Here is a 19,999-nt window from a genome sequence, read left to right as displayed (position 1 = left end):
TACAGCGCCAGGATGCCTGAAAGGTGATAGTGCGCTTTACAAGTATACACACATTTACATTTACATTTAAACCCAAATTGTATTTCAGTAACATGTTACCGCATCGCAATTTGAGTTTGATACGTACAAGAAAGCCATTCTGAGGTCGCAAGTGGTCTGATTTTCCCAATCAGACCCTTTGCCGCTGCAAAAAGCCTTAGCACATTTGACCCAATAAGTGGAATTTACATGGCCTCGTGCTAGTTCTCATAGCCAAAGGCAAAGAGGGCACTAAAATGGTGAATAAACCAGCAAGACACAATGAAAACAGTGGGCCGTATGTATATAGTAATGTAGGTGAGTGTAGCCCTGCACTGGTGTAAAAGTGAACGCCTTTCTGCCTGGTGGTGCATCAGGATTGGTGCCATGTGACTGATTCCCTGATCCGACACATGCCACTTGATGGACTCCCTGCACTGATTTGTGCCACATGACTTGGTGATCTCTTTGGTGCCACATGACCGATTCCCTTCTCTGATTGGTGCCACATGACCGATTCCCTTCTCTGATTGGTGCCACATGGCCGCTTCCCTTCTCTGATTGGTGCCACATGGCCGCTTCCCTTCTCTGATTGGTGCCACATGGCCGCTTCCCTTCTCTGATTGGTGCCACATGGCCGCTTCCCTTCTCTGATTGGTGCCACATGGCAGATTCCCTTCTCTGATTGGTGCCACATGGTCGCTTCCCTTCTCTGATTGGTGCCACATAACTCTGTGCCCTGTCTGGTTTCACCTGGAGGTTTTCATCTTCTGAGTAGTGTTGTGACCTATTCCCTGCTCTGATTGGGACCAGATAGCTGACTCCCTGCTGTGATAGGTTTTTTTGTCACAGATTCCCTGCAGAGATACCCGTCTGGGGGTGATTCGGGCGCTTTATAAGACACAAAATAAATATGTGCTACGCGACTGCCTATTTTTTTGGTGTCGCAGGACCAACTCCCTGCTTTCACAGGTGCCGCATTACTGATTTCCTGCTCCGATTGGCTTCACAAGACCGATTGCCTCCTCTGATTGATGCAATACGACTGATTCGATCCTCCTATTCCTATTAGCGTTGCACGACTGATTCCCAACTCTGATTATGTTCACATGGCCGATTTCTTATTTTGTGCCACATCACTCACTGCTCTGGTTAATGTCACGCTCAAGAATGGCCCCCACCTTATAATTCCTACATACAACGAAAAAACCATGGGTGAAACATCTTTCTCTGTTCAAGCAGCCGAACTATGGAATTCCCGACCGGCAAACATAAGACCCACAGACAACCATCTCCACCTCAGATGATAAGTGAAGAGCCAGCTGTTCCCCAGATGACAATTGCAAAAAACACAGTTGATGGACAGAATGTAGAACAATGTCTTACATTCACCCCAGTACAAGGATCTGGGCCTAAATCCATCATTTTTTTGCACTCCACACCACCCTGGGTTAGACACTGGCTATATGCAAACCTTACTCACAACTCAAGAATGTACCACAACAGTATACTCAAACATGACAAACTATACTTCTCACGGTATAGAAAAGAGCTGTTGTTATACAAGTAAAAGCCATTGCAATCTGAACTGTGCCTCCTGTTATAATTAGATACATTTATATAAGGGGAACATTGTAAATTACACCACAGGATAGAGGTGTATATCAAACTAGGTCAACATTACTGCTTCTATGTATATATAGGTGTACATGTAGAGGGTTACGCCTGCTATGAATAACTACCATAAGTGCGATTTGTATATTTAATTATTTGGAAGCATACAAAAGGTACTACATGATAAATCTGGACAGCAGAGATATATATGCATACATTATCTACATTTTGCTATCATAAAAAAAAGAAAAAATAACCTGCCCTCCCTCCTACCTCTGACTCCCAAATCTTCGTACTACTATGAACCCCCAAACACCCTGCTCAGTCGTTCAGCCCTCCTTTTAAACCATGCCTCCCAACTAACAGGCACACACAACCACTACTTACAAAACAAATCACTACTTCCCTTTTCAAATCCACTCCTGTCATTCTATCCCTACCCCAACTCTACTAAACACACACGAAATCAAGAGCACAAACCTAGCACAACTAATGCACAAGGAAAAACAAAACAATAAAAATGTACTAACCGACTATTACTAATCTTGGGTTGCAGAGTAGCGTGCTACTCGCGAAAGAAGCCCTTCAATGCCGCGTCAGGGTTCATAAGTGCTATAGAACACATTTACACTTACAATTACACGATGGATTCCCTGTTCCTATTTCTATTTGTACCCCATAACTGTTCCCAGCTGCTTGCCTTCACATGACCAATTCCTTATTGTGATTTGTGTCAGAGGGTGCCCTGCTCCGATTAGTGTCACATGAACGATTCCCTGCTCTGTTTGATGCCACATAATTTGTTCCTTGCTCTGGTTGGTGTCACGTGACTGAACTCCTAAACTGGTTGACTTCAACTGACCTTTTTCCTGCTCTGATTGATATCACATTGCTGATTCCCTGCTGTGATTGGTTTCATCTCACTTGATTCCCCGCTCTGATTGGTGCCACATGACTGATTCTCTTCTCTGTTTCATGCCACGTGACCTATCCCTTCTCTGATTGGCGCCACATGACGAACTCTCTGTTCTAATTGGCTTCGTATGACCAATTCCTTGCTCTGATTGGTGCCACATGAGCACGTGACTTCTGTAGGTGACCTCGCGCAGGCCCAGCAGTGGGACTCACCTTGTTGTCCGTGTCCTTCTTGCCCACCGCAGACTGCAGGGCGTGAAGAAGGGCGTCCACGAGTCCGTCGCACTCCCGCAGCCTCCTGCGCGCCTCTGCGCCATCAGAGCTGACATTCCTGGTACAAAGGGGAGAAAATGCTGGATTATTAAAGTCCTTAAATTTCAGATGCAGGTAAAAAACAAAAGAAGGCCTAAAACGACCCAATCACAAAAAAGCTGTTTCACAACCATCCCAATAATAACTTTTTTGTAGATGGCGCTTCTTATCAGCTGTGTTGCTTCTAGGCAATGTAAATAGCAGGTGCTGCTATTACCCGTTTTTATTGCTCTTCGTTTTCTTACTTCAGAAGGATGGAAGGCTGAGTTGGCCCTAACCGGTAAATAAAAAGTTTGTCATTTACAATGCCAATAGCTCTAACTTTTTCGAAGGTGAGACCGTTGCATTGTAAATGCTTTTTGTCTTCTGTTGGGGGGAAGGAAGCGCCTGCTAGAAAAGTACCAACACCTGCGCTCTCCACTGCCCCCTCGGAGACCCCACCTCCTTTCAAGCACAAAGTCTTACGATTGGCTGGTCCGTAACTCACTGATCCATCCTGCCGACAGAGCGTTTAAAGTGCATTAAAAAAGTATGGGAACTGTGATGCTGTTCGCAAATGGGGAGTGGGGGCGGGTTCAAAGGTGTGGCTAAAAAAGCAAAATATTCTGTAACTTTCTTCGGTCTTTCACCCTCAGGTAGTTACATATAAAATAATGCACAGCTTAAATTAAAAATAAACACAAGTTACGGTAGACAGTGTGAAAGGCACTATTGTATAATATGAAACCTCTATTAGTTAACGCACTGCGAAGGTCTGTGTGTAACCAGAGACCCAAGGACAGAATCCTGGTTGGTCCAGTGGAGAATGGTGACTTGTGTATGTTCAGTGCTATGAGTCCCAGTCTGTGACAGAAAGCACTGTGAATATGTGAGTTTAACTTGCATTACACACCGTGTAAGATAGACTGCTACACAATGCGCAAAAATGTTTAAGCTAAACAAGTGCTTCCAAAATATAGATTGTAGTAATACCAGACTACATGTAGCACCATTTTTTTCTAACTGTCCTTGAAAGGAACACACTTAATAGCTCAGCTGCTAACTTGCTTGCAATACCACATCTGTGTCACCAGGAAGCTTTAAGTGGTTCCATCAATTAAAGCCAATAACCTTCCAAGCACCCCTTACATTTGCAGATGAACCAGGTGTGCACATTTACATTTCTTTCAGCCAGCAGACACCCTGGCAGGAATGCTTGTTAGGATTTCTGCCACCCCCTTGGTTTCACAGCACCCTTCAGCTGAAGTATTTAAACTATCTGAATTAACCGTCCCGGGAAGGTTGCTCTTTCACAAAAAGTAGTGGAACTGTTTTCCTCAAGTAACAGTGCTTAATTTGTGCTGGTGCTTTCCGGTGCTTAGCACCGGCACTTATTTTTCAGGGCCGGGTCTACACCTGAGAGTCACTGCCAACTCACAGCAATGAATGAACTGCATGCGTTATGTCACTGTATAAATAATTGACTCACTACACTGTAATTCACACTATCACAGTCCTCTGAGTCCCCGGTGAAGAGTGCTGCTGTGCCGATAATAAATCAACATCCGTGATTCCGTGAGAATTTGACTTCAGTTCAGTTTTGCTGTGGGCGGGCGAATGATTGGGCTGGATTTGGTTAGGTGGGGTAGGGGCGGCAGCAGCGTGCGTGTGCGTGACTTTTTTTATTCCAACGCCTGCACACACGCACATACACTGCATGAGTCTCCGCCAGTTCAGCATGACGTATTGAAGAATTCCAATCACCCTGCATGTCGAGTTGGACTGTATGAGAAGCAAGCCTAATAAAGGAAGGGCCAACAGTAACCACGTAAGTACCCAAATTAACACTGCTTTTTTCTTGAGCGCAGTGTGACAGTCACGGCGTTTAATAAAGTTAAACAGACTTCGGATCCGAGCAATTATGCCTTCGGCACAGTGTGCAATGTTCAGGGCCTGGGGGCTGGTAGAAAGAGAGGGCCTTCCCCTTTGGCATTAACCCTTTTCATTCTAATCATTGACATGGTAGAATTGACTGTTGACTCACATGAAATGCTGTTTTTTTCGTGCATATTTATCTCTTTCAGATATTGGTTTTTCAGTATTTTAATAATTCCTGTTCTCTACGGTGTGCAATGTGGCGCACCCGTTAAAGGTTTATTTCCTACGTAATCAAGCCTCATGCTTGTGGTTCAAGTTGTTTGGGCAGTGCTGTGCTTTCGTCATCCGTGCATAGCTGGTCTGTTTTTGAAGTATCTGTGCAGAGCTGAGAAAGAAGTTCCTCTGTCTCGCACTTCCCAGAATGTGGGCGAACCCCTCGCCCAACAGGCGTGAGCCTGCTACCAGGGCCGGTTCTAGGATTTGCGAGGCCCTGGGCTGAAAGGGAGTGTGCGAGGCCCCTCTAATGTAGATAAGTGGCCCCTTTCAAGGAGACCATTGACAGACACTGTGGGGGGCCCATTGTCCAGCATTTTGGCCCCCACACAGTTTTAACTTTCAGCCCACAAGCATTTCTCACACCTTCAGTCCAACAGGTGCGAGAATTACTTGTGGGCTAAAAGTTACAACTGTGGGGGTGCCAAAATGCTGGACAATGGGCCTCCCACAGTGTCTTTGAATGGGTCTCCTGGCAATTGAAGGGAGTGTATCCCTCCCCTATGCCTCAAGACACCATCCCTGAGAGGCCCAGGGAGGGGGGCCCCTCCTAAGGTCCTTAATTGCAAGGCAACACCTTTCTTTAAAATGGATCGCCAGGGAAACAGGACACACCACCAGTGCGAGACCCCATGCTGGTGGGCTGAGTGCGAGGCCCTGGGCAGCTGCCCACGCTGCCCATGCCTAGCGCCGGCCCTGCCTGCTACCATAAAATAACCTCCGTCCTGCAGGGTCCTTACCCAAACACCGACCCCAAAAGAGGACACAAAGAAGAAGCGCTCACATGCGGCGCTGCCACCTCCCCACAGTCCTTTGTTTATTATAATTACCACGGTGCCCGGCGGATTTTGGAGGATGTGGCATTGGTGGGTGGCTGGAGTTGCCCTATCTAGTGACCGGAAACAAAGGGGAGGCAGGCACATGGAGGGGATCAAAGCGGTGCAGAACTCTCGTAAGCGTGTGCGATTTAGAACTGTGGAGTTGTTCTGTTTTAACTCAATACAAGGTCAAAACACGGCAGCATGTGCAATATTTATGGAAACTTAGCAAAGGGCCAGCGGTATGGAAGAAGCTGGTGGAAAGCGAGGGGAACTGACATTCATTGGAGTGATACTTCCCCAACCCAAGCGACCTATACAGCATTTCATTAAATATTGCGTAACACCCGCCAGTACTGGAGCAGTGCTCATGCTTTATATTCTAGTTAGCACAAACAGTATTCACTCGGTATTTTCTTTTTTTTCATGCTTGATGCAGGCCAAAATAACTGCTGTGCCAGCAGCCAATCCCGTCTGTGGAGCAAGTTCCTGTGAATGCCACTGGTCTCAGCAAAACCCTGTTCACGTGCCACCTGCTGCCGTGGGCAAGATTTTCATTTTATTTCTGTCCTGTCGCAGTCCACACACGCAGTGCCTGCTGTAGAGGTGAATTAGGATGTGCTGGCAGTGTTGCCCCTTCTCTGTGCCACGGTGAGGTAACACTGTGACACCAGTGTTTAATTGGTCTCATGGCCAGCTCAAGGGCAGTACCACCAGAACGACCAAACCGGGTGCTGATTTCAAGGAGCGCAGTGTTTGTAAGTTTATTTTCATTTTAAAAGCTTCTGCTGCCGAGTTCCTTGTCTCCAGCAAATTTCCAGGCAACAATACAGATTTAAAGAGAACTCTGTGATTAATGTTCTTCCTGGAGAGCGATGGGAATTGCATATCATAGAGGTTTTGACTCCTCATTAGGTTGAGGGTTAATATGCCATGCAGATGAAAAGTGCACATAATGTAAATAGGTCTGTGGGTTACTGCTTTTCTAAGAGACATAATTTTGTTACAGTTTATAAGTTAAAAATCCAAATATACAACAGTAAATTATTAACTGTCATCAAAGAACTGCAAGCACAGTTCAAAGTATAGGTTAGAGCATATATTAATGTTGCAAAAAGGGTTAATTGGGTAGGAATTAATTCTTATTATTAAAGAGAACCCCCAATTATGGTGTTCCATTTTCAATTATGAGGTTGTGCTACTCCAGATCAAGCAGTCTTAAACTATACTGTCTACCTGTAAGGACGACATGTCGCTCCAACAACTTGTAGTCCTTTGGGCCTGGCTTATGTACAGTTCATATACAGTGATTTACATACGTAGGATTAATTGTGTGGGGACCCACCGTGGGGACCCACTGGAGGAAGTGGGTGGAGCCGGAAGAAAGTGGGTGTGGCCTCCGACAAATATTTGAGCACCTGTACTTCATTTTTTACAAATTAAGAAGTATGGGCACTATCTCGTGCCACTCAGATCCCACCCACTTTGACCACATTGGTTCCAGTAACATGCCAAGTCTGGAGACTGAAGACCAGACGGGGAGTATTTTACTGGTAGCTCTGGACATTGACCTGTAGGGGGCCTCGCAGGCTATTCTCCCTCTGTGCTGACATTTGTAGCTACATAAGGACAGAAACGTTTGTGGACCTCAACAGTCCTGCGACAAGTCATGCTAGTGCCGGAATGTGTGTTTTTACGGCTGTATTGTAGATGCACTTACAAAGCACTTTATGCCTGTTAAGAGGTGCTGAAGCTCAAAAACCAGTGAGCGGCATTCGACAACACGCAACAGCGTAAGAACGGGTCAAAGTGAATGATGCATCTGATTGGCTGGAGGCCTTTCACCCGCTGCTATGCTCCCTGACTGACTGGACTGTGATTGGCCGAAGTGCTTGTCAATCCTTTTTCGGGATGTTTGTATATAAGCGAAGGATGATGGAGGCTAACTAGCTGCATTGTACCCACTTCTGAGGACCAAGTCGATGCCTATGCGGAGCAAAGTATGTGCAATCAACGCAATTATTCTACCAACGACAAACTTCATACGTATGAAGTGGTTGCCATCCGAACTATCGGAAAGACCCGCAGAAAGCAGACAGGAAGGCCTTGCGGATAGCAGCAGGTGCTCCTTGCTTTGCAAGACCAGCAGATCTCCACAGGGATCTAGGCGTTGAGATGTTGGACGACCATCTCTGCAAACTCAGCGAGAAATTCTACAAAGGAGTAGATCAAAAGGAAAACCCGCTGATCAGGAAACCTGCCGACATTCCTGCAAATCCTTTTGACTGCTGTCCGCGACCCATCGCAGCACTGACCGTGTGTAACCAACTTCACCTGTGAGAAAGTGTCACAGATCAATAAGAAAACTAAAACCGTGATTAAAAAAATCAAAATGAATGTGGCGTAATGAGACTACCGCCACGGTATCCAAAACACACCACTGCAGGGCAGGCACGGGGCGTCCATAGGGGCGTGGGGGCATAGCTCCTCCGCCCGCAGCCGCCCGCAGGAGACGCTGAGGGAGAACTGGCAATGCATGCCAGTCAGCATGACGTCGGACCGCCCCCCCCCCCACCCCCCCTTCAGAGACTGAAGGGGGTGGGCAGTCTGGCGTCATGTTGATTGACATGATTGTCACCAGACACCAGGGCAAAAGGGAGGCAGCAACACAAGTGCGCATGAGTGGGGACGGAGGGTGCATTTTTTACCCGTGCCCACGCATACGCACTTGTGTTTCCGCTTTTTTGCGCATGCCCATTAGGAGCCCTTCGGACTCCTAATGGGCGTGCTGCGGGCGCAGAGTAACCTGTGCCCCTGCAGTGCCAGGATTGGCTGCAAGGGGCTGCCAGTGGCATTCGACCACTGGTATTGAAATTTCAGTGTGTGGTCTTACCACATCAAGAGTAAAGTGACTCATTATAAGGACCTACATCTGTGTTTGACTTAATGCCATTAACTGGCTTATAGAAATGCTTCGGAGCAGACGGAAAACAAGCATTATTGCACCCAATTTCTTTTTTCTAAAGTTATCATCCAATTCAGCCTAGAAGCTCCAAAAGGTCTTTTGTTTGTAGTTTAGGCACCGTAAGTCTTTTCATTCGGTCACTCAATTGCTTCTGTTGCATTTTAATGAAAAGTTCTAAAGCCTGTAGATGTTTAGTGAATTTTCAGTGAGGGATTTTACTTTAGGGCGCCATTTGGAAATAACACTGTAATGTCAAATTTAAGTTAGTGTTTTCAGCTTTCAGTGCAGTTCCATAGATGGGGCTATTCGGGGCTATTCAGGGCATGCAGTTCCAATGAGGGTCTTTAATTAAACCTATTTTTTGTTTTTTACGTTCTCATGGACTTAATGGTCCTCCGTAGTTTGACATGATTCTATTGAGCAGAGCTGGAGAAATGAGACCCAGCTGGTTAGCTACAAGTGTAGGCTTTTAGTTACTGAACTCCTCAACATGCCTCTCTTTTTCGGATTTACTTACTTTATTTGGAGCCTACATTGTAACTAACTTAGATAATGGAAGACTAGCCTCACCCTTCTCCATCGCCGCCAACAAGAAGGTGCACAAGAGCTAATGAATGAATGAAGTCACTTGTAAAACGCAGCTGTAACCTCACGGAGGTGTAGCCTGGTGCTACTACAGCGATGTATCTCATTCTCATCCTCTGCTCCCGATATTTACTTCCACATTATTTTAATAAGCACCTATATGTCAATGCAGTGACTTGGAGTCTCCGAACAGTGTAATGGGAAAAACCTTTCCACGTGCTCGCCATAGGAACTCAAACTTTTACGCCTCACCACTTTCAAATGTCACCAGCCGCCCCTGCTGCAGGGAGCAGTTTTGGTTTTCTTTGTATTGTTTTGTAATTGCTTTACGTAGCACTTACTACCCCTGACAAGGCACTGAGGTGCTGTGCAGCGAGTAGCACGCTACTCTAACCCAGGGTTAGTGGTTCTTCTTTGTTAATGGGGTTAGTCTTGTGCTCTCAAGGAAACCACTCCAGGCGCTTACTCCGGCTTCTTTGTGGTAAATTTAATTAATAGGAAGAGCTCTTACAGCTTTGCACACGATGCGTGACTGAGCACTCTGTTTTACCAGTCATCACTCTCACCTTTCTCATCCCTGCCACGTCTCTTAGGGCCCCCGAGAGGTTCCTAGCACAAATACATCAAAACATCTACAAATTATTACAAATTATTGTCCAGGGTGCCGAGTGGAAGTCATGGCAAAGTTGTCCTGTACTTCGTTCTTCTGATATTTTGTATTTTATTGTTTCATATCTATAGCGCCTCGTGCAGCTCAGGAGGCTATTGTGGCTCTTTTCATTGGACCGGTAGCAAAATACATTAGTTATGCATGGTTGGAAGAGTGTGGGTTTACAATGTGGCCTATCTAGGGAGAGTACTGGTGCCCTAAGTGATGACGACAGAGATGCTTCTATGCGCTAGATCCACGCATTCTCCCCTTGGCCTCTGGGGTCCACCAAGTAGAGCCCGGGCAACCGCAGCAAACAAAACAATCTAATACTTTATAGACACCCGCACTGCGTAAACAGGACCTGGCGACTCACAGCACAGCGGTGACCCGCACGTACCCGGGGCGCCATTCCAGAAAGGTGGCGGTGGTAACCACCAGTCGTGCGTGGGGCAACAGCCGGGCACAGGGGGTCCTCAAACACCCCCTGTCATGCACGTCAGAGCAGAGCTCAGAGTCCGCAAACACAGCCAACAAAGCAGGGCTTGGACCAATATGTGCCCCTCCGTCTCGGGCCCTTTCCCCTGGGAAAATACAGCCACTCCGGGCAAGTGTGAAGAGTGTACATCTAGGGAGGGTCCCTCCTGCACAGGGCTGAGGCCAAAACCGGTCCAGAAATGATGATGTAAGAGGGAGGGCTAAAGGTGACAAACAGAGCGCCTAAATGCATGTAATCCAGCGCAATACAAGTGTGAGAGTGTAAATCTAGGCAGAGTCCCTCCTGCACAGGGCTGGGGCAAAAAAACGGTCCAGATATGATGATGCTGAAGGGCGTGCATGAGGGAGGGGCAAAGGTGAAGAACAGAGCGCCTAAAAGTATGTAGTAATCCAGCGCTATACAAGTGTAAGAGTGTAAATCTAGGCACGGTCCCGCCTGCACAGGGCTGGGCCACACCGGTCCAGAGATGATGATTTACTGTGTGCACGAGGGAGGGGCAAAGGTGAAGAACAGAGCGCCTAAAGTCATGGAATCCAGCGCTATGTGTGAAGTGTGAAGAGTGTAAATCTAGGTATGGTTCCACCTCTACTGACATAAGATTGGGCACGAGGTTTCAGTGAGCTATACTACAAATGCAGCATGGAGTGACATACGCAAGCCTCAGGGACAATGCCCTCGCCTTGATGACCTGTATCATCAACTCACTCATACCGTAGGGGCTTTAATAATAATCTATATATATAAAAACAAATGTACGTCTGTCTGTCTGTTTGTCCTTTATGCATTACTACACCATTCATCCGATCGCCATGAAACTTTGGGAAGTCGTTGAGTACACTCCCGCGAAGGTTTCTGGCATAATTTTTTTTTTAATATCGGCCTCCCAGGGCCCACATAATCTTTCGAATACTGATGTACGCACCAGACGGAAAAACAACAAACCGTGTATCCACAAGCACTCGAATAAATAAATAGAATTAAAACACCATTCATCCGATCGCCATGAAACTTTGGGAAGTTGTTGAGTACACTCCCGCGAAGGTTTCTGCCATAACATTTTTTTAAATATCGGCCCCCTCAGGGCCCTCATAATCTTTCGAATATTGATGTACGCACCAGACAGAAAAAAAAAATTGTGTATCATCAAGCACTCAAATAAATAAATAGAATTAAAACGACACTTTGAAATGTTTTCCATAATAAAATGAATACGTTTCAATAAAAATGACACAATGTAAATTGAATGTTATCATAACGAGTTTCCTTGAATTTCCTTTCTTCGGAGATCGCGACGGGTAAGCTAGTAATACATAAATAAATAAAACTGCAAATGACGAAGCTAGTGCTGCCTGTGAGTGAAACAGCTCCAGCTGGATAAAACGAGGGCCTCCCAAAACATGCATGTACAAAATAGCCACAGTGGCACCTTTTGACACACCTGTTTCTAAATTTACAGCTAAAATGCGGTATGATTGTGTGTGGAGATTCGACGTATGAACGTTCTTCACCATAAATGATCTTAAATCAAAAAGAACAATCACTGGGGCTCCCCAAGGGTTTGACTTGGGTTAGAGCCAGTCCTTAGTCGCTCCTCACAGTTTATGATGGTTAATTCATCTATTTACTCCTTCATCTAACAGTTCACAGTTTTCACCAGTGCAGAAAAGTGGTAGCTCTTTGAAGTTCGAAAACAGTTTGTGCCCATCACTTGCACGTTGTGTTAACACACCGTAGACATGTTTGTGTAACAGTCAAACTGAGTCAGTCTGAAATGCCGAGGCAGGGAGAATGCAAAACTCGTCGCCAATGTAGTAACCGGGGAATTACTGAGCACCGGGATATTGTGCTGAGGATTAAAAGGCGTTCAGAAAGGGTGCGCTGGGACGAATATTGTCATCACAAACAGAACTCCAAGTCGAATCACTGACCCGAAGTAGGGCTGTGCAATTGACAAGGCTCTTCAGAACACACTGTTGTGGAACAATGTACCTCAAAGTACTGGCTCACACCAGGCACAAACATCTGAAGGTCACAGAATCTATTCTCTGAAACGTGTTTACTAGAATTAGGCTTGTCACATTATCCAGAAATAAAACAATTTACGATATTACTTGGAGCACGTGTCTCAAGGGCGATCCTTGCTACCAGAAAGCATTTAGAATTACAAATGAGGCGGGAATATCCGGTGAGGCTATTCAAGAAGGTGTTTCTGATTCTATTGTCTCATGTAAGCTTTTAAGCTCAAATAAAATGTTTAGTGCACATGCATGGAGAGAATTTGTTTGATGAAAATGTAGTGTTAATACCTAGAGCCACTAGATCTGTTTGCGGTGATACCCATCCTCGGTGTAATAGCGGAGTCACTTCGATAATACGGAGTCACTTAGAAAGAGTCCCTCTCTCAGAGCTCTGAGCTGCAGGACACACAGACGCTCCCAGACCTCTTTATAAAACAGTCAGAATGTATACCGGATTATAAACACAAAGCAAATAAAGCTCTTCTCATCACAACACACAGATGCATTCACTCACAACTCTGTTCTTCTACCACCTAAACGCACGAGGCATTTGACGAGCACTAACAGCCTCATTCACGAATACTATTAAATTTGAGACTGAGTCTACTCATGCCAAGATTTACAACCCCAGGCCTGACTCACACATGCCCCAGAGCTCCACACAAGTGCATTTATTTTTAATTTTACCCGCTTCGGAAGGAACCATCCAATCCTGTGGGAGGAGTGTCTGCTGACATAGTAGTTGAAGGATTCGAGTATTTCACGCCCTGTGAAGATTTTGCATCCCTAGCACACAAAGGAAATGTGGGCCTAGTTTGTGCACTTTCACACATCCCTGCAGTGTTCACTTGCACCTGAAGGACTCACTCGAAAGACTCGCGCGTCTATGCCACTGAAAGTTCAGCAAGAAACCGATTTTAAGGAGACATTTTGGAATGACTTTACTTGATGAGTCGTTATCGAGGAGATGACATTCAAATATAGTCTTCAATTTTTCGAACTTGCTAAGTTTATAGAACAGGGTGACAGAGTTCAAGATATTATATTTTTATAGATGAGAAGAGTAGTATATAGTGATACCTTCACTTCAACTCTGGCCTTAATTTTGACAGCTCCGGCCAGGAATCCTGGCCTTAAATATGATGGTCTAGTCTTAAATATGACAGGCCTAGTCTTAAACTTGTGTCTGGAAAATTTGACAGCTCTGGCTGGAAACCCTGGCCTTAAATTTAGCAGGGCCGGGCGCAGGCTGTTGGCCTTAAACAGGCCTGGTTTTAAAAGGGGGGTGACATGTAGGGATATTCCCAAGAAGTAACAGGCTGCAAAACATGAGGCAATTGTGTACATGTTTAAAAAGTGCATAGGAAAGTGCATGTTTAAAACTGGGGGGTTGCAGACAGCTGAAGGCTGAACAGCTGCTGAGCAGGCCGGAGTCCCCAGCCCCAGGGTGTGGGAGATGTTTTTTTATGTTTGAAAAAAAGGGGAGCTTTTAAATTGTAATTAGTTGGAAACCCATAGTGTGTTTTAAAAAGCACAAGCCATGTTCAGCCACCCTGAGCTTTGAGATGTTGAAAAAGACAGATGTCGTGGCAAGGCTTCCCATGAGAACCTGAAACAGGATGCCAAATGCTAATACATTTTAAAGGCTTTGAGGTGTTAGTATTACAAGCTTACCAGAGGGTCTTTAAATAATATACAGTGCATTTAAACATGCACTTTCCTATGCACTTTTTAAACCTGTCAAATTTTCCAGACACAAGTTTAAGACTAGGCCTGTCATATTTAAGACTAGACCCATCATATTTAAGGCCAGGATTCCTGGCCGGAGCTGTCAAAATTAAGGCCAGAGTTGAAGTGAAGGTATCACTATATACTACTGAGAAGTATTCACTTTCCTCACACCCCATGTGAAAATGGGGGATTTTTGGTGCAGATCCCCTCACTTGTGACATCACTTTATCCGGGAACGGTGGGGTGCGAGTTTAGAAGTTCAGATAAGTGTGAGAAAGACATTGATAACACTTCTAAATACTCCCTTTGTGGGTATCCTGTTCACCCCATTGCTCAGGACGACAGACACTCGACACTCTCCTGTAATCAGCACGAGTTGCCATTCACTATTTTGGAATTTCTTCACATCTGGTACAAATTAAACATTAAAATAAATACATTTCTGCTTGTAAAGTTTTGCAGATGGTGATTTTGTGGATCGGGGTTAAAATTTGCTGATGATAAAGTTCATACATCACAGTTTGATTTTCACATGTGCTGTTTGTGACTCCAGGCGCTATATTTCTGACGTGTCACTGCCAGTTCAGCAGAGGCCTCGTCTGGGGTGTTTTACTATAAAGTTGCCCTCTGTCTGTACGTCAGCACCTGAACCAAGAGCCCAGCTATCAGTTGGTGCCAGATAATAGTAAGGTAGCTCAGTGGGTTCATGAGCCGGCCTTGCCGCCCTAAGGATTCCTCTAATTAAATGAACAATGCTACGGATGAAAGTTTGCGCATACAGCATAACAAATATTTAGATCTGCCATGGATATGGTAAACTAGACTTTTCTGCAGGACTGCCTTAGAGTCACTTCCAGATTAAAAAGCACATATCTAAAAATGAAAATGAGGGTGGTTTCAACCTCATGTACTTCACAGAATGTGAATGAATGCCCAATGCTTGTTTTTCGACCCTTGAGTAAGTAATTGTTCCCTTTGCTCTCTCGCATTTGGAGCCAATGTTCTTCATTTCCATGGCAACCACGGTAATTTATTTCCAAATAGTTGAAAACTTTAGCGACAGTTCTAACAAATGTGTTTTGAATCCAGTGGCGGCTGCTGCAAAACTCAAGTGAGGGGGCAGGGGAGATTAGAGAAATAATAATTATTAAAAGAGCGTATCTGTCCTGCCGCCGATGCTGCCGACTGCCTCGGTGCCCATCTTCTCTCCTGCTTCTGATGGTGTCCCAGCAGTCCCTGGGACACCAGCACTGGCTCCCCACCCAATCCTGATGCTGCTTTCAATAGCATGAGAGCAGTGCTAGGATTGGTCTGAGCGGCCTGGTTTGCCGCTCCGACAGTGCCTCGGAGTCTGTGCTGTTTCTCCAAGCACAAACCCAAACTCACAGTGGATTCCTGCAGTGATTGTAAACCACACGATACAGATTCCACACTCCTTGGCAAGACGTTACTCAAAAGTCTGTACTCAAACCCCCCTCCCAACATCTCTGGTAAGCGGAGAGAGCACAGGGAGGATTTCAAAATGTCCAAATTGGTAATAATTTTGTGCGTGTACATAGAAGACAGACTCATTCAAGAAACAAGTCAAAACGTTATTACTGAATAACCAGTTGCAACAATCGACCTGAAGTTTCCAAGACTACTTTTATTTCCGGTCTACAACATGGGTCTCCCATGCAATGTCGCATTTTTTGTGTGTTTCTTAACAGATACCACGTTTGGTTTGCTCTTTTTGAACATGTGCTTGTTAACTCACCCTATGATTATTATGTACGGTATTTTTGCCAATCTTATCGGTTGCTTTGTGCAGCATTCTAATTTATTCATTTATTTACTTGCGTTTTATATAGCGCTGGCTAGAACCGGAGGTATCAGAGCACTTTACATGAGGAGAGTTAAATAGGTTACAAGTACCCTTACGGGTCATGTTTGTGCTATATAAAACTTTTCAAATAAATAAATAAATAAGGACACTATTAATTGTTGACATTTTCAGGCAGTGCTGGCTTTTTATACAACTGCAAAACAAACCAGGTGATGGAAGAAAAGTTTGAATTCATCTCAAACACTGGCATCAGCTCAGGCTGCATTCTAGGCCATTGTCTTCACACACTGTGCCATCTAGCCATATGCAAATCAGCCATACGGCTGCTCCAATAGGAACAGTCCAGTCTGAACTGCCAGGACAGGTCCTCTCTGGATGAGAATACAAGCAACCCCAGACTGGTTCCGAACTACTTCTGTTTTTCAGTGAGGTGTAGCTTAAGTCTTATGGCTCAGTGAGCACACGAGCCACGTTTGAACATACCCAGCATACGCATGAGAACTACTGCATGAGCAACAAGGCGATGGAAGGAATGCTTGAACTAATCACAGCAACTGGCAATTACTTTGGGCCTGTAGGCCAGTCCATTTTTCACTCACCATGCCACTCATATGCAAATCAGGACTGACCCTACTCTTCATTGGAAATATTGACCTTGCACTTACATAACTGAGGAATAGCAGTGAACTGTTAAAATCCGCAAAGAGTACATGTCGGATCTGGTAGGTCCAAAGCCAAGCCACTCCTGGTCACAGTGACCAATTGCATCTGCAACAAATTGCCCTGATGAATGCCCCGGACCTGAATATGCCTTGAAAGAAGGGCAGAAACATGTTGGCATACCTCTCTGCCTGATACAGTTTCCCGGATACTTCTCTGTTTTTAATTATGTGGTAGAAAGTGGGTAATAAACCAATAATATCCAATTTTTAATGCACCATTTTGAGGTCCTCAGGACACTACAATACAGTAGACATACTCCTCAAGAAATGCCGGTCCTACAAAAATCTCCAGAGTGAGAATAGTGTGTGTTTTTCTCTTTCACTGCAGGAGAGGCCCAGTGATGAAGCATGTCACTTCAGTAAGTGCAGGCCTTCTTCCACTTTTAGAAAGGACACTCTGTGCCTTCCATATCTATCTGGCACGTCCGGTACATTAGTGGATATTAATAAACGATACAATCCTCAGAACAAAAAGTGTTCTGAATGAACAATTTGAAACGGACAGCAATAAACCTCTGCTTGAACAAAAAGTAGCGAGACAAGTAGTTGGAAGAGAAAAAGTCCAAACATATGTTTAACCTCTTCAATGCTCATGACAGATCCCGGCCGTCATGAGTCACGATGGGCGTGTTCTGATGACGCCCGGGAGCCGTCATGAACAAGCCTGTGATCGGAATGTTCAGCACTGTGGCGGAATTCGCGCCGCAGCGATGAGGTTAAGATGCTGCGAGGTCTTTTTACAAATTCATTTTTATTTTCCCTCATCTATCTGTGTTACGTTGTTTGCGGTGGTTTAAAATACCACAGAATATTGTTAAATGCTCTGCTAGCTTCCCCTGTCAGTGGTACTAATAAACTGCACATCCCCGAATTGCAGGGGTTAATTGTACGATGTAGAAGGTAAACAAGAGTTAAGTCCATGCAGGGCTAGAACAGGCAACACCTTTGCTACCAGAAATCTTACCAGGAGTGATGACAGAATCATCACTGGCTTATAATAATAATAGTTGTCTGGAGTACAATAAAAGAGTAAAAACTGCAAAACATACTACAAGTTGCGTTTCCTTTGACCATGCAAATGATCCTATTTATTGTCTATCACTCCAATAACTGTGCTTGTTTAGAATGATATACCATCTCAGGCATGCACAGTGCATACAGGAGGCAAGAATGTCCTTGCCAAAGTCTAACATACATGTTTACTAAGTTACCAGGCGATGACAGGTTGTATAGTTGTTCTTTTGGTCTCATTTGTCATCCACTAGAGCCGACACGTTTTGTCACTACAACTTTTTTCAAGGCAATTTTTTATCAACACATAGTAAACTATAATATGGTTGCACACTATTAACTTTTTTGTTAAGATACAGACAAATATTGCTACTCTACTAGCTGGCCTGGTGTCTGCATGTTCAACACATTCCAATGGCGCTAGCAGGTGGACAACACATCTGATAGGCTCCTTACTTTCTTTGAAGATCAAGAAACAGTGTTAACCACAGGGCAATCACATCTAGGATAAGCAGCCATTTAAACCTGAAAAGGTACAGAGTGCCAAGAAATCTGTGATGGCGCAGAGGAATCCACAGCGCGGGGATGGGTGTGTGAACTTGAAGAGTGTGACAAGACCACAATGGACCTGGATTCTTTAGAGAAGTAGGGAGACTCCCCGGCACACACTTGTGCACAGGTCTTGCAAGGTTTCTGATGCTTGCAATGAAAGATGCTGATGTCAGCATCAAAGAGAGTATGACCCCATCCCCCAGCCATGGATCCCTTTGGGTTTCATATCCGGCAACACCGGAAAGAGATCATCTGAATATACAAACCTGATGCCTAGATAGTCACAAATTATTTCCTTTTTCTATTACTTCAACGGTGCTTCCATCAGGCACTTCATGAAAGCTCTTGCATTTTCAAGAGATCTAAAGTCATGACTGCACCTTGGCCCATCGACATCAGCGAGACAAACATCAAACGTCTAGCGGTGGGAAAAAGAGACACCAGAGTGATGTATCTCAAAGACCTGGAGGTGTGCTTGAAGATACCTATACCAAACATCTATAGGTGTGCTTAAAGAGACAGAAGTCAAACACCCAGTGATGTGGATAAAGATACACCAGAGAGATGTACCTCAAAGACCTGGAGATGTGCTTGCAGAAACCTATAATCAAACTTCTACAGGTGAAGAGACACCCAGAGCTGTGCATACACGGACACCGGTGAGACGTACCTCAAACACCCTGAGGTGTTCTTGAAGACGGTGGTCCACTCGGCGTCCCGGGGCTTGGAGTCCTCGTTGGGGTCGTGCTCCCACCCAGAGTGAGGGATGATCACCTCGTTGGTGAGGGTCTGCAGGCCGTGGTTGATGATCACCATCTTCAGGGGCTCGTAGGAGGACAGGTTCCACAGGGTGCCTTGGGGGGGAGGAAAGCAAACAGAGGTGAAAGGATGGAAGTGCTAGAGAAACACGGGCAGGGTGGAAGGACAAGAGAGTGGGAAGAAAGGTAAACTATGGAGACGAGGACTAGAAGAGAAAAGAATCAGATGGCCACAAAGGGAGATTAAGAGGAAAACAATCAGGGAATTAGAAAACATGACCCTGGGACAAAACAATCTTTTCCAAAGTAGGAAAGCTAAACACCTCACAGCCTGTTGAAGCTTCAGGGTACATGCAACTGCTCTGCAGTATGTCTGTCCATTTCTCCATCATGCACATTACAATAAATGTATTTTGGGAGGAGCACAACAAAGGATCACTCAACACAGGAAGATTTAGAAATCATGGGCGTTGTTTCTGGTTTCTCGGGTCTGTGGTACCACTGATTCTAAGAAAGGATCTCTTATCTGCAGGGTCTCAGAGAGGATCCCTCATCTGCCGGGTCACAGAGAGGATCTCTTATCTGCCGAGTCTCAGAGATTATCTCTTTTTTTTATTTATTTTTTATCCTCATCTGCCCGACACACGTCCCTTAGATGCGGGGAAGACCACCCAACCAGCTCACTGCCATTGGGAGCAACGCCCTGGAAATTGAGCCGCTACACACTTAGGCAGAGATTTTTATGAGTTGGTGGGAACAACCATACATCTTGTAACGATGTCTCAAGGCAACTTCATGCCAGTAAAGCCAGTATGTAAATGTCGAAATCTGGGCAGACCACAATACTGAACTGTTGAGTAGGTGGGCTTAATCATCG

The 19,999-nt window shown here is 45.1% G+C and overlaps 1 protein-coding gene across 1 annotated transcript in view; it reads right to left on the bottom strand.

Moving 5' to 3' along the window:
- The window catches only part of ARVCF (ARVCF delta catenin family member), a 553,290-nt gene that overhangs the window by 147,640 nt on the left and 385,651 nt on the right, over positions 1-19,999 (bottom strand). Inside the window, exons 5-6 of the mRNA XM_078667927.1 lie at positions 19,035-19,218; positions 2,761-2,878 (exon numbers count right to left, since the gene is read on the bottom strand). Coding sequence (XP_078524053.1) covers positions 2,761-2,878; positions 19,035-19,218 — 302 coding nt within the window. The remainder of the gene's footprint in view (positions 1-2,760; positions 2,879-19,034; positions 19,219-19,999) is intronic.

The sequence above is a fragment of the Lissotriton helveticus genome, chromosome 11 (assembly GCF_964261635.1).
Source record: "Lissotriton helveticus chromosome 11, aLisHel1.1, whole genome shotgun sequence".
Taxonomy (NCBI): Eukaryota; Metazoa; Chordata; class Amphibia; order Caudata; family Salamandridae; genus Lissotriton; species Lissotriton helveticus.
The sequence above is the reverse complement of the archived record's forward strand: the minus strand, read 5'-3'. Positions and strand labels throughout refer to the sequence as shown.